The sequence below is a fragment of the Saccostrea echinata genome, unplaced genomic scaffold, assembly GCF_033153115.1.
Source record: "Saccostrea echinata isolate AGI-Se365-2 ecotype Australia unplaced genomic scaffold, CSIRO_AGI_Sech_v1 ptg000030l, whole genome shotgun sequence".
Taxonomy (NCBI): domain Eukaryota; kingdom Metazoa; phylum Mollusca; class Bivalvia; order Ostreida; family Ostreidae; genus Saccostrea; species Saccostrea echinata.
This window is the reverse complement of record NW_026889779.1, coordinates 9759154-9774613: the sequence shown is the minus strand read 5'-3', so window position 1 is coordinate 9774613 and position 15460 is coordinate 9759154. Positions and strand designations below refer to the sequence as shown.

Sequence of the window (15460 nt, the reverse complement as noted above, 5' to 3'; positions counted from 1 at the left end):
AGTAAATGAAGTAAATAACGTTTTATTGTTATAATATACTGCCAATATTGTTAAAACTGATACGTATGCCTGTACTCCTGATGATTTACAAGGGAGGTTTCAAAATCATCGTGCATGGAGCATTAACGGATGTACAATTCCGGAAAGAAGTATACATTCCGGTGCTGTCAGGTGTAGAAAATTGTTTTTGGTCGACCTTTTTAATGCATTAATGTATGATATTTTACAAAATATATTCCTCATTGATAAACAAATGATAACTGAAAATATTCACTTATTTTGATTAAATCTCTGAATCGACGTAAAACTCCAGATGATCAATCAATCATGGACGATGAACCTCAAAATTAAGTAAATATTTTACATGCTCACAGGCTTGTGGTTTTAAAGAGTAAATATATTTATCACATATTAGATCAAAATTTTTATTTGCCTAGAGGAATGAAGTTATTGATATGTTTTATTACAGAAACAGAATACCCCCATCAATTCAATTTTTAAATTTGTATCTTATTTAATTATTTAAGCAACCACACTTCTTGTTTTATATCAAAATGCAAAATTTATACATCTGGATCTTTGTATTACATATATCTCGTTCTATAGAATAATGTTGCAAGTCTTAATAAATTTTCTACAAATGCTTCAAAAGTTAACAGCCCTCTGAGATCTTTCGAACATGCAGATAGTCAGGGGAAAAAACCCTCTTATACCTATACCAAACCCTCGTGATTCTTTTAATGTAAAACAAGAAATAAACTTTGTCAAACAATCTTTCATTGCAAAGTTCTACAGAGCCGTATGGACTGAGGTCTGTACCTTGTACAGTCAAGCGTGTTAACCATCGAACAGGACTCCATAATTCTCAAATCTCAATACGACATTTTACAGTTCATTAGAACAAACAGGATTGACTCAGCAGTTTATTTCTCCGCAGTTTCTGATACGTTGACGTTAAAACAGATATTTTTGTTTTTTAAAATTAATTTCATATTCATTATCATACATACATGTATATAAATATTTTTTTAACTGGATAAAAAAGTCCAAAGCTCACCTCGAAGGTCGATAAATGCATACTTGTGACACAAGGAAATACTAGTATTGGGGGAAGGGGTGTGTGTGTGTGTTATATATATATGTACATCATAGTACATACGTTATTACGGATAAATTTGCGGTTAAATATAATTCTTCTGCATTAAAATGTCTCGCAAAGTGTAAAGAGATACAAAATTATTTGCATTAAAAAAAATCATAATTTGAAATTTCAGTGACATTTTCTTAATACAAAGAAGCGACAATTTGTGTATTGAATAGCCCTCGGCTGGTTGCACACACACACACACGAGTTGTTCTGTCATGAACTTATAACAATATATACTACAATATATAGCGTTGACTTTATATCAATTTGTAACTGGTGCATAGATAATAGATAACAGGTAACGACTCCGGAATTAATTCAGTCATCCATCAAGTTTTTTTTTAATGTCTAGTGATTTCTGGATTTAGACTATGCACTCATTTCTAAATAGGGAATTATAGTCACTGTGGTAGATTTACAAGAAACATGCAAAAGAAACAATTCTTTGATGACTATAATTTGTCAAAACTACATGTACGCCATGAGCAATAAAATCAAAGATTATTGTACAGCACCCTGACTGATCTTCATATCAGTATCTGTCCTTCTGGAAGTCTTTAAATACATGTAGGTTGATTAATACAATACCTTGAATAAAAATGAGGAAGGGGCAAATTAAATGGAATGATTAATGCAGATTATTTAAAAGCACATCATATCCATGTACATGTACACACCACTCTCAGCTGCAAAGCACGAGTACTTAAAAAAAATAAATAAACTTTATATATAAACAAAAAAAAAACCATTTCAGGTGCCTGTCAGGGGCGGTGTATATTTCTTCTATTTGTATGTAAGAGACGGTACGTGATACATGAACTAGATCTCGAACAATCAATCAACATAAATTCACGGAACATCAATCATGGAAATACTAGTACTTTGTTGATTTTCAAAGATAACTGCTTTTTCGAAATCAAATTTTTTTTTTAAAGATCAAGAATAATCAATTTTTTTTTCAAAAAGAAGACATTTCAACAGTTTATTATTGTCAGAATTTGCATAATTTTATTTTAACTTGTAGACAAATTCGATTTCTGCGCATTTGGTTGTGTATGGGTCCTACGCAAAACAAAGTAGAAATACATTATAAAAATGCACTTTACTAACAGAGATGTTTTGTTTTATCATAACTGAAGGAATTTGAAGATGATAACTTATTAATTGAAATACATTGTAAAAGAACAAATTTTAGAGCTTGATATAAGTATCAATAAAAAATAATTTTCAACAAAAAGAAAGGTACCTAAATATATTATTTGATCTATAATACAACACTACGTTGTCATCTCTTATTTTTTTCTTTAGCATGACTGCACAGTTATGGGAAAACTACATAAAAATATATATACTTAGAAAACATTTCATGATTTTTTTGTATATTTATTAATTTCCACTTACAATAATTTTTCAGAGTTCATAATTTGACTTTATGTAGAAATCAATTTAATGTATATCCAATTAACTGATTTTAGTCTTGACGTCACCACATCGTGTCCAGTAAAGTAGGAGGGTTTACGTACAATATTGTGACAAACGATGTCAACATTTCCTTATTATGAAAACACAATACCCCATGATTCGTCTGAATTCAGTTTACGCACTGGAACGGTTTGAAACATGACCAGGATACGATCAAGATGAGGATTTATTTTTTTTAATTGATGCTTTTTACATGCATAGAGCAATCTTACACTTTATAGAAAGAAAAAAGCATGTATCATAATTGAAATTAATTATGCAGTGAGATAAAATACTAATTAAACAAAGAATCTCATTATGCTTGTAATTAAAGTAAAAAAAAAACCCAGTTTATGGCAACAAACTGGAGAGTTAATAATGCTGAACATGTTTAATCAGTCGTTATCATACACGCATACGTTAATGCCATGTGCAAGAAAACACCAAGCTAAAAGAAAGGTATCTTACTTTTTGTACATGAAAAAAATATTGCATATGATTACACACCGGGACCTGCATGACTAGATATCAAGAATTGCACATTCATAATAACATATCTTACAACGAACCTTATCAAATTTTAAAGAAGAGTTCACTATTACAATGTAAGAATGCGTAGGAATACATCAAAAAAGAACATGGGTTGCATATTTTCTTGTACTCTGGACGGATCACAGCTATTATTAGCCAAAGAAACAGTCCTGTACCTAATAAAGAAGAAAAATATGAGAAACCCGTCAAACCTAAACATGTCAACATTTCATAATGTACAACCGAAATATTGTATTTCTGAGGGGAAAAAAAAATGTCGGATACAAAAAAAAAGTTGAAGATAATGAAAAGCGATCGATCTAAAAAAAAAAAAATACAAATCTGTGAATAAGGCACAAAACTATTGGGATCAGGCGCCCATGAGGAGCAAGCATCCCATGTCGACCGGTAACACAAACCATGCTTGAGCCCTATGCATTGATCTGCGGTCAAATTTAGTATAAAAACAAAGCCCCTAACAATCGGTATGAACTATATCAGCCAAAATACGACCCAATGATAAGTTATAATTGCTAACAAGGTCATTATTTACTAAATGCTAAACATTCAATTTTTTCCTACATGTATTTTGTTTATGGAATATTTTGCATGATTCTATATTCGTTCATGAAAGTTATTCATAATAACATTTCTTTCATTCATCATTTTGATCACATCTTCTTCATTCACTTTGTCATCTTCTTTATTTCCTTTGTCATCATATCCTGGATTAATTTGAGCAAGTTTTGGATTTCGGACTGCTTTCCCCTTGTACGACAATGAGTAAAGCAATCTGTCAAAGAAGATTTTATCATCCCTTCTTATGTAAGTGAATGTTTTCATGCATCTCTTTAGATCGTTTGGGAGATCCTTATCTGGAATGTCTTCCAGTAAGATGATGATGAGATGTCGTTTTCTTTCAACAATGCTTTGCTGAAAAGCTTCTTGAAACTCCCATAAGCAAAAATGACTTTTAAGAAAATTTTCTGAGAGGACAATGACAGTATGACGACTATTCTCAATACATTTAACGATGTTTTCAAAAATAGTTTTTCCTGGAATGAAATCCTTGTGGTGCATGCAAAACTTCAAATGTACAAGACGGTCGTGTTTGTTTTCGTCAAAAATACTGCACACCCACTCTTGGTCATCGTTACTATAGGAAACAAAGGCATCAAATTCTTTATGCTCGTATATCTCAGCTGGCTGACACGGAAGCACTACATTGAACCTGGTGTAAACCAAAATTCGGATTTCCCTTCGATACTTAAGTATAACAACAATGCAAATGATGAGAATAAACGACAGGACACTCAAAGCCACAGTGACTGGCATTAACTCGAATTTACAGTTAATGTCCCTAAGTGTTAGATCCGCCAGACGCCAACCCCGAACATTTTCAGGAGTTTCACACCTAAGATCCCTAAAGTATGCATACCTTTTGTACTTTGCCGAACTCCAGTCTGTGTCTTGAATGTATTTCAGAACTTCTTTCATTTCATCTGTGCAGGTGCAGTTGAACGGGTTGCTAGTTATCTTCACAAATATCTTCTTGTTGCGGATGATTCTTTCAAAATTACGGACAGTGAGCCGACTGATATTGTTAAAAGTAAAATCAAATATTAAGTTAGGTATGTGTTGTCCCCATATTCCATCATTATTTATTGGAAACAGAATATCCTGAATAAGGTTGTAGGACATATCAAGGTACTCCAATTTTTCGAAGTAAATCCACCAGTTTTTGAATTGCTCTGGTATGTAATTAATGAAAGAATGAGATATATTAAAAACTTTCAATTCTGGAAACTGATTCTGTTCCGTCAACATTGCAGCATAATACCTAGCTTTTGAAGATGTTACAGAATTTTCGAGTACTTGCAGTTTCTTGAATACACACTTGTGTGGAGACAGTCTTGTGTCTATAATGTTTCCTGTAGCGATTCTGCTAAAGAGAGTTAAATCCAGTTCTGGTACATCTTGAATAAATGAGAAGGTTTCATTCCTTTCTATCTTAATTTTCAATGTTTCTTCGTCACCACAAATTACGTTTTTCGGCAGCGTCTCAGACTTTATCTGAAGGTTCCTCTCTATTTGCTTTATTGAAAGTAATCGTTGTACATTGATTATTGCATATTCCTCCAGTTCGTCTGGATAACTGTCTAAATCAGGATTCTGAAAGTCTGCAAAGTAGTCGACCGCGACACAGTCGTGAACATAAAGTTTGATAATATTTCTTGCTTTCGCAGACAAGGGAAGAGATATTGTAGCACCATTTTGACAACGTACATCAAAGCCATACTTAATATCCTTTGTCAAAATATGCTGCCTTAGTACTGAAAAATTCCATTTCCCAGAGAAAGACGTGTTGATAAAACAGGTGTAGTGATGCACTGTTTGATTGGTACCCCTTTCCTGCAAAATGCAAAATTCCTCCCAGTGGGGTGGAAGATAAGAAGCTGGTGCGACGGGAGTATCGTTTGTCCAATTGAATTCATTAGATTCTGCTCCAGTTGAAGTAATTGATGTGGTGCTGGCAGAAGGAACTGTTGAAGTCTCGTGTAATTCTCGCAGATAGCCCTCAGATGTGATTGTTTGTTCAAAGTTCATTAAACAAATAAAAAGATAAACATATCGAACTGTTTTTAAGATGTCCATATTCATCGTGTCTCACATTGAAAGTTCGTCCGCCTCATTAGTTTAAAATAATTTACGTCATATTTCAGATTTGATTTTTTAAGACAGCTGGTTTTCGAGCACTTGTTTCCAACATGTCCTCTTAATATTTGTTCAAAATGTGAACAGGAAACGTCTTTATTTATTGTAATGAATTCAGTCCTCGCTTCGCTAAACCCCATCACTGACACAGCATGGTTATTTAATTAGATATTGCATTATCTGTTGTTATTCAGATTACAGGTAACATGTTAAAAAGTGACGTAAAACAAAATGATTATTTCATTTTCATGGCCAAAACTTACATGGGGGCAACTAAGTAATGAAAATGCTATCTCTCTCTCCCTCTCTCTTTCTCTTCCATTGAACATAATTAGTGAAGAAACTAATGCTTATATGGACCAAAAATCACTGAAGACAACAATAAATGTGGTGAGAACATTAATGATGTCAAATATAAGATAAGTATCGTAAACTTGGATATTAAAAATTATCTATAAATCTAGAAAAAATTACACTACAAAAATGTATTTAAAAAAATAACTGGAACTGACCCTCTAACATTTTACCACGCAGTTGTCAAGCTATTAAGACTATGTGCTTTGTCTCCTTGAAAGTATTTCTAAAATAATATGCAAACCAATAAAAAATGTTTTTATTTAATGTGGTGACATATGCTATGCTTTGATCTTGAAATATGTACAGTTTCACTCAAAGTATTGGGAAATCTATCATCTGGATTCAAATTTACTCAGCAACCTTGTTAAAAATCAGCATTTCGTAAATATGAGGTCATTATTATCCCCTTATTAGCAAATATAACTTATCATTGGTCGTATTTGGCTGACGTTTTTCGTACTAATTGTTAGGCCTTTGTTTCTATACTAAATTTGATTACGGAGTTTCGTCAACCGCTCTCGGCAGGTGCGACCGATGACAGGGGTGCTTACTCCTCCTAAGCACCTGATCCCACCTCCAGAATTTCCGGGGGTCCATGTTTTATGTCCTTTTCACAGATTTGTATTGTTTGTAGATTTTTTGAAGATCGATCACTGTTTGTTATCATTATATCTCCACATTGCTGTAAAGGATGACTGCACTTAAGGAAATGCGGAATTTGCGACAAAATAAACTTTCAAAACAAGCATTTTTCTTTTCATTGCAAGAATGGTCAACATCCAATCTACAACTTTATGTAATTACGTTTAATAAAAGTGTGTATTTACGAAGTTCGAAGCTGTTTTCAAAGGCAGGGGTCATCACAATTTCTTGAATCTCCGTTCGATAATGAGGACGCCCACTTATTTACTGACTTTATACATAGTCAGCGTATGTTTGTCTATTTTTCTACGTTTAACAGTAGTTGTATATTTGCATAAATAATAATGTGTCAAAAGGAGATTAATAGACAAACATGCGCTCATGGTTAAAAAGAGAAAAAACTGCTTCTTCTTACATTCGCTCTCTGTGTTGTAACCAAGGATTGTGACATGTTGAATATTATAATTCACCACGTGATTTCTTACCTCAGGTAACTTTGTGAATACTAAATTCCGTCACGTGACTTGTAAGGAAGCATGTGATGTGCTAACTAGGACATTGTGTTCGAACACGTTAAGTCATCTGGCATTGATATAAATTTGCTTTAATTACATTGATGTGCTCATATTGTTAATTTCGTTTTGAAACCTTTGTCAGAAGTGTATTTGTGCTATACAGAATGGAGAGGGAGATTGGAAAGAGTGATCACGTTCGCTTTTCAAAACATGTCATTGTTATTTATGTAGTCTAATTTTAGAGCCATTCTTACAATATTAGCTCCACCTCTCATGCATATCTAATGTTCAATCAAGGGCAGGTAAGTGTAAATTCACTATATTTGGAAAGCAGTAAGGACAAAGAACATTGAATCATTTTATTGTATCACAGTCTAAAATCATTTTAAGATTTAAATGTGGTTCCAAATTGACAGTATTCTTTCATAAACATACAAAAGTGAGATAAGGTTTAGATATAAAAGCAACAGAAGCAACCGAAAAGGACCCAAAAACAGGCGTTAAGTGCAGTCATCCTTTAGTAATATTTTCATGTAAAGGTTTTGAAAAATAAGGGATTTTTTTTTTATCAACCAGACACTTAAAAACACAGCTCTGATATAGCAATGCGTTAATGCTAATCAATGCAGGTTTTTCCCATTGGAATTGGTAATAGTACAATATCAGATTTTAAAAAAAGTCTGTTACTTTATGTTTAAACAGTAAAAATACAGGTACTACTGAATATCATACACTTATTCTCTCTTGTGTCTAACCCTCATTATCTTGTTAAAACGACGTCAATGAATACTTACAGTTTTCTTTTGAATTGGAAATATTTCACATGAAATAATACGGTTGGTTTCGATTAAAACAAATTTTGAAAGACGTTAAACAACGCTTTTATCCAAAATTCAAAGTAACTCAATCCTATTCTGGATGCTGCGACTATCGTTTATGATTTTCAAAATCTGATACAAGAAAATTTAGCGGATTATAATATAAAAGAAACTACTCTGTAAAGTCTTTTATACATAATTTTCAGAAGGGAGGTCTTAATATTTAAACGAAAATTACATGTATTATTCTATAACTTAACGAATTATTATTTTGTCAAGGGTTTCTGTTTTTTATACAATTATGTTGATCCGGTCATTCGTCATATTGACCCTATCCTTTTCATTTGCATTTTTACCTTACTCGCCGAGGTTATCATATCCATGATTCAAATGCGCATGATCTTGGTGTTTCCCTATTTTCCCTTTGTATGAGAGTGAGTAGAGTAGTCGGTCTACGAAGATTTTATCGTCTTTTTTAATGTAAGTGAATGTTTTCATGCATCTCTTTAGATCGTTTGGGAGATCCTTATCTGGAATGTCTTCCAGTAAGATGATAATGAGGTGTCGTTTTCTTTCAACAATACTTTGCTGAAAAGCCTCCTGAAATTCCCACAAGCAAAAATGGCTGTTAAGAAAGTTCTGTGAGAGGACAATGACAGTATGTCTACTTTCCTCAATGCATTTGACGATGTTCTCAAAAATAGTTTTTCCTGGAACGAAATCCTTATGATGCATGCAAAACTTCAAATGTACGAGACGGTTGTGTTTGTTTTCATCAAAAATATTGCACACCCACTCTTGGTCATCGTTACTATAGGAAACAAAAGCATCAAATGCTTTATCCTCGTAAATTTCTCCTGGCTGACACGGAAGCACTACATTGAACCTGGTGTAAACCAAAATTCGGATTTCCCTTCGATACTTCAATATAACAATAATGAAAATTATAAGGAAAAACGATAGGACACTCAAAGCCACAGTGACTGGCATCAACTCGAATTTACAGTTAATGTCCCTAAGTGTTAGATCCGCCAAACGCCAACCCCGAACACTTTCGGGATATGCACACTTAAGATTCCTAAGGTATGAGTATTGGTGGTACTTTGATGAGCTCCAATCTATTCCTTTGATATATTTCAAAATTTCTTTCATTTCATCTGTGCAGGTACAATTGATAGGATTATGGCCCATTTTCACTAATATTTTCTCGTTGGAAATGATTCTTTCAAAATTACGAACAGAAATTCGACTTATGTTGTTGTGTGTAAAATCAAATGTTAAGACTGGTACCGTTTTGTCCCATATTCTGTCATTATCCAATGGGAAGGTTATATCCTGAATGAGATTGTGAGACATATCGAGGTACTCTAACTTTTTAAAGTAAATCCACCAGTTTTTTAACTGTTCTGGTATGTAATAAAGGTCAGAGTGGGACATATTCAACACTCTCAGTTCCGGAAATATATTCTGTTCAGTCAATTCTGATGCATAGTACCTATTTTTCGTTGAAGTGACTGAAACGTTAAGAACCCGAAGCTTTTTATAGAAACACTTGTGTGGTGACACCCTTTTATCCATTATATTTTCTGCAGCAATTTTGCTGAACATTTCAGAAGCCTGGTCTGGGTTAATTAAATCATGAATAAATTGAAAGGTTTCATTTTGCTCAGTCTTTATTTTTAACGTTTCATCATCGCCACAAACAACATTTTTGGGAAGATTTGCTGACTTGATTTGAAGACTCTCGAACATTGATTTAACTCCTATTACACGCACGACATTGATCAAAACATATTCTTCCAGTTCATCTGGTAACAGATCTAAATCTGGGTTCTTATAGTCAGCATAATAGTCTTCCGCTATGCAGTCTTGCACGTGCAATTTGATGATATTCTTTGCTTTTCCAGGCAATGGAAGAGATATTTTAGCACCGTTTTGGCATCGTACGTTAAAACTGTATTTAACATCTTTTGTTTTAATATATTGTCGTAGTTCAGAGAAATTCCATTTACCCGAGGAGAAGGCATCTATGTAACAATTGTAAGGATAAACGCTCTGATTTGTCTCCGTTTCCTCCAAAGTGCAGAATTCCTCCCAAGAAGGTGGAAGTAAAGGGCTTTCTGTATCTGAACCATTAAAAGCTGTTCCATCAATCTGATTCAGAATGAAGGAAGAATTCTTTCCATTGCTGACAAGTGGTACCGTCGAATTGTCATTTAACCGTGACTGGGACCGCCCAGTTGTGGTTAATTTTGAAATTATTATTAAATACATTGATAGAGTTGAGAAGACAATTGATCTCAGTATTCCCATGTTCGGATATTACACATCGAATATGGAAGTAGATCAAAATCCGTTGGAAAGAATTTGGAATGGCAATGTCTTCAACACACTTCGAGACATAATTTGAGGTACCAATCGTCTGCATTCGAAGGAAAACGTGGCATTCTCCTTCGGCTCTTCAAGGGAACGTATATATTTGGACTTGTGCAGGAAATGTCCTTCTAGAGAGTAATTAGGCTGTAGTAACGCTTGAATGATTTTATATAAAAACATTTTAATATTTTTTAATCATTATTTAAGACACGATCATCACCTACTTGAAAATTACCAAGATAAATGAAGTATGAGTTGTTTTTATAATTAATGCTCTGTTCAACAGTGGACATGTAGAGTGGTGACAAAATAGACACAGATTTGCATTAAAAGTCTTAAAGATCTAAGAATAAATATTTTAAAATATTATAATTATCAAAAATAAGATTTGTTGAATGAATGGAAAATTAGAAACAGTTATTTTAAATTATGCATTAAAATATTTGTTGTGTTTCTTTCTTTCATCAAATTGGTGAAGATCCACTAAGTAAAATAAGATTATGTTTTCCTTCAACCGTGAATGTGGATGCTGCATTGATATCATTATAATATTATTATAGCTGATAAAATTGAGAATCAAAGAACCGAATTGATAACCGTTTCAAATCCTCAAAAGACAAAACTCAAAATTATATTTACAAATGTATTAATAAATTGACCATTTGAGGATATACTAATGTAAAAGGCAAAGGTAGAAATTATTTATGAAGACAAAAATGGTCCACATCTACCACTGACAATCCAAACAAAATGGTCCATATCTACCACTGACAATCCAAACAAAAATGTTCCACATCTACCTCTGACAATCCAAACAAAAATGGTCCACATCTACCAAAAACAATCCAAACAAAAATGGTCCACATCTACCAATGACAATCCAAACAAAATGGTCCATATCTGCCAATGACAATCCAAACAAAAATGGTCAACATCTACCACTGACAATCCAAACAAAAATGGTCCACATCTACCACTGACAATCCAAACAAAAATGGTCCACATTTACCACAGACAATCCAAACAAAAACGGGAATCTGATAATTGAGTTCCATATGCACTCGCGATAGATTGCATATCATTTTACTCAAACGATATTGTTTAATTTGTTTAAAAAATCATGATAGTTAAGATAACAGGCGGAAAGTCCACAATCACATCTCTGTATCTTTGAATGTAATGAACTTTGAATAATTTCCATATGTTGAATACGGCATACCGATTTCTATCCGCAGTATAATTTTATTTTATAATTCAAATCATATACCCTTGGTCTAGCTGAGTTAATACTAGTTGTATTTTGAAGTAACTTTTTGAACAAGTTTTGCACAGAAATGTATGAAGAATTAATTTTAAAAATATCTCAAAAACAGCAGGCCAGACAGTCAAATTAATTTGCAAGTACAGTGAAGATCCATGTTTGTTCAAGTGATGACTCCATGGATAAAGTACTGGTATAATACAGCTTGTTTGGTGTTACAGTTTTACATACAGTGATGCCATTGAAGTGGTAATTTTTTTCGTTTGAATATAACGTTTGGGTCTTTCTTATCGAACGTCAATTGTAACATGATGCACGCCACTGTCTGGGACCACCAACGCGAGTTTTTTGCTAAAAAAGGAGGCACCCGAGATTCGGAGAGAGTGAGAGACCCCCCGCTTCTGCCAGTAAAACTCGCATATTGCAACGAATATATACATAATTCTGACTTTATCATTTTTATTGAAGTTATCACAACACATGTATCTGAACTCTACAGGTTCTATACCTGTTCTACAGGAATTTGAATGGGTTTTTTCCTTTCTGGAGAAATGGGCTTGTCATAATGTGACAATCAAAGTTCAAAGGAAAGCCCAAAAACGTTCCATTCAAACGGACAATTTTACCACTTCAATGTGCGTCATTGAAGAAATATATCGTATTTCTCAACATTCTACATGTAAACTATGATGAAACAAATAAAATAACTGTAGAGTAAAATTGTCGAAGATGTTCCATCTGTTAAGTGTATTGAATTTGGGATTAAATTGCACATTCATTTGTGAGGGAAATAAATGTAATTTGGATGAGCATTTTAGCCCTAGGCGCCATGTAAATTACCTATACTAAAACAACGAACATAGAAACACAACTCGTTTCATTATGATTACAATGCTAACATCATACAAATATTGCTCAAGAGACACATTGAAACAAGAATGGGAAAATAAAATAAAAAAGAATTTTTGCATGGCTCAGGCAAATTTTCGATTCTGGATGACATTATACAAATATGGACTTCAGTGTAGGTCGATATGTGGTTATATGGTCCCATGTCAAGTGATAATGACCGAAGACACAGAAAGTGATAGAGACCGAGCTTGCACTTTCACAAACTAAACTTTATCCTTAATACTTCAGAAAAGTAGAAATTTTGTTGTGTAATAGTGAAAAATATTAAAACTATAATCCAGAAAATTCACAGTAGAAACGTGATAAAACAAAACTAACTCACCAGTATTTTAGTCCTGCTCAGTGATGTGTGAGAGTTTAAGTTGAAAAACACATTGAACACACCCTGTGAAATGTAAACATTAACAATGACAGAGATCGTGCCCTGTTTACAAAAACAGATGGTTGACCTGATGTAAAGAAGAATGTCGTCAATTGAATTCTAAGAATATTCATGTAAGTTCAATTCATATAACATAAGCATAAAAAATAAAATGTAAACAATGCAACTGTGGCCAGGCCCCTTTAATTGATTCCACAGTATTCTTTTGCTACTTCAGCAACAAAACATTCCCCAAAATTGTTGTTAAAGCTCTCCTGGACACTTATTTGAGACAATAATAATTGCCACCATCTCCCAATACACTATTATGAAATTACTACAAGAAAAAAACCCCTATTATTTTTAATATAATTTGATGTGATGTCTAAATCTAGTTTACATGGTACTTTTCCCCCAATGCAGTCTGATGATATGCTTTGGTTTTCCTGGAAATGGAAGTATATGGTATCTCCGAATTTCAGACTGCACTTTGCAAATGACAACACTGTGCTCGCTGTTAATGATCCAGTATGAAATAGCTTCATATGTCCTTGATTTTTCTTTCTCTTTTTTTAACGGTGGGTGGGTGAGCGGAAATGATAATTATAGGCAACGATAAGGTTGAAAATCGTAAAGGCAGTTATCTTCTTCAATGATTTATCATGAATAGTAACCAGGCTCCAATATCAATAAAACGATACAAATTAAGAGCAGAACAAACTTTGGACCCCTGAAAACATCAAAGATGGGATCAAGTGCCATGGATAATTAATGCATCTCCTGTCGACTGATCACATCCGTATAGTTCTCAAGCTCTCTAACGAATGAGGGAAAGCGAGGCATGACCTGCTTAAGAAATCCTCCATGAGTGACATAACATCCTCTATCTGAAGAACAACAGGCCACATCTAATTAAATTAATTTGTAAGCACAATATCTTGTGAAGATTCGCAAATATTCAAATTATTAGTCAGAGGGCAAGGTACGTCGTATCACAGTAAGGGGTTATAGTTTTAATTTGTTTCATGTTCAACAACAAGATTATGATTTAAAAACATGATAGAGATAAGTTAATTGTAGCTTAAATTGTCGAAAAAGTGTGATACATTTATTGCAACGAATTTTGGTTTTAATTGTACATTCATTTCGAAAGGGAAATAAATGAGACTCGCTTGAACACTTTGGCCCTAAGCTTCGTGTTTCATTGATTTTGTAAACGCTACAACTTAAGCAAAGAAAGACAACACCTCTTATTATGAATTCTTTGCTAACACGATGCATATATGATTTGTCGGGTTCACTGACGAAGAGGTTGATTGAGTGCTACGGAAGCCCAATAGTGCATATCAAAAAAAAAAACAAAAACAAAAACAAAAAAAAACAAAACAAAACAAAACAAAAACAAAACAAAAAAAAAAAAAAAACAAAAAAAAAAAAACACGGAAATACTAAATAAAAAAACGAAATTACAAAATAAAAAACTGAAACTAAATAAAAAACGAAAATATAAATAAATAAATAAATAAATAAAAACTTACTTTGGTTGACTGGAATGTTAAAGTATTAAAGATCGACTGAATTGTGATTTTGAAGAATTTTATCCTTAGAAATTAAAGTGATAAGGTATATCAACAGCTTGGGAATATATGTAGGAAATGCAGGGTGTAACTTCAACTTGAAATATTGTAGAATGTAAAACTGAACTTTTTTATGATTAAGTATGTAACTAATGTTTAGGCTATTCCTTTGCTTGCAAATTTAGGTTCAAGAAACCGACATGTTGAATAAGAATTATTATCTTCCGTCACGTGTGTTGGCTTAAAGAGCCTGTGCTGGGCAACATCCATAATAATAAACACTAGCTTGTATTCTGCAGTTGAAGAATCCAAGTATGAACTTGATTTAGCTTCTTCAAAAAGTCCATTCCAAAATTTCAAGGGAACTGAGTAAAGTTTAGTGCAAATGAAATGAAGATCTTATTACTTATTTAATTATTTTAATTACTGACGTAAGGTAAAAAATGAATAAAAAAAAACATCAAGTATATTTGTATGATCGATGTCTATGATTACGCCTACGTCTAGGTGTATTGTTAAAAGTTCCCATCACATTCATATTGGCACATTGTGAGCTTGAAAATTCCTTACATTATTTAGGTGGTCTTTGCAACCACTCGGAAAGGCCGTACCTAGTTTCCTGATCTAGTATTCCTCTCTTTGTCTAAAGAATGGAGTACTTAAAGTGAGACTACTACTTTGACGATATATTATTCTAAATTCTAATCCTCATTGAAAGAACAGATTGGACAGGCAAATTGAAATGTTTATACAAATGTTGATGGCACACCTTTTTTATTTCAAACTT

At 33.1% G+C, this 15460-nt stretch overlaps 2 protein-coding genes across 2 annotated transcripts; both read right to left on the bottom strand.

Moving 5' to 3' along the window:
- Positions 1–2980: 2980 nt before the first annotated feature.
- On the bottom strand, positions 2981–6081 carry LOC133197242 (toll-like receptor 2). The gene has a single exon (XM_061333177.1). It carries the CDS (start codon positions 5798–5800, stop codon positions 3755–3757), a length of 2046 nt encoding a protein of 681 aa, XP_061189161.1. The 5' UTR covers positions 5801–6081; the 3' UTR covers positions 2981–3754.
- Positions 6082–8502: 2421 nt separating this feature from the next.
- Positions 8503–10499, bottom strand: LOC133196176 (toll-like receptor 6). Its single transcript, XM_061332105.1, has one exon. It carries the CDS (start codon positions 10497–10499, stop codon positions 8544–8546), a length of 1956 nt encoding a protein of 651 aa, XP_061188089.1. The 3' UTR covers positions 8503–8543.
- Positions 10500–15460: the final 4961 nt, after the last annotated feature.

What these genes read in the sequence shown, in the direction of transcription:
- LOC133197242 (XM_061333177.1), bottom strand. Translation starts at nt 5,800, where the DNA reads ATGAATATGGACATCTTAAAAACAGTTCGATATGTTTATCTTTTTATT.
- LOC133196176 (XM_061332105.1), bottom strand. Translation starts at nt 10,499, where the DNA reads ATGGGAATACTGAGATCAATTGTCTTCTCAACTCTATCAATGTATTTA.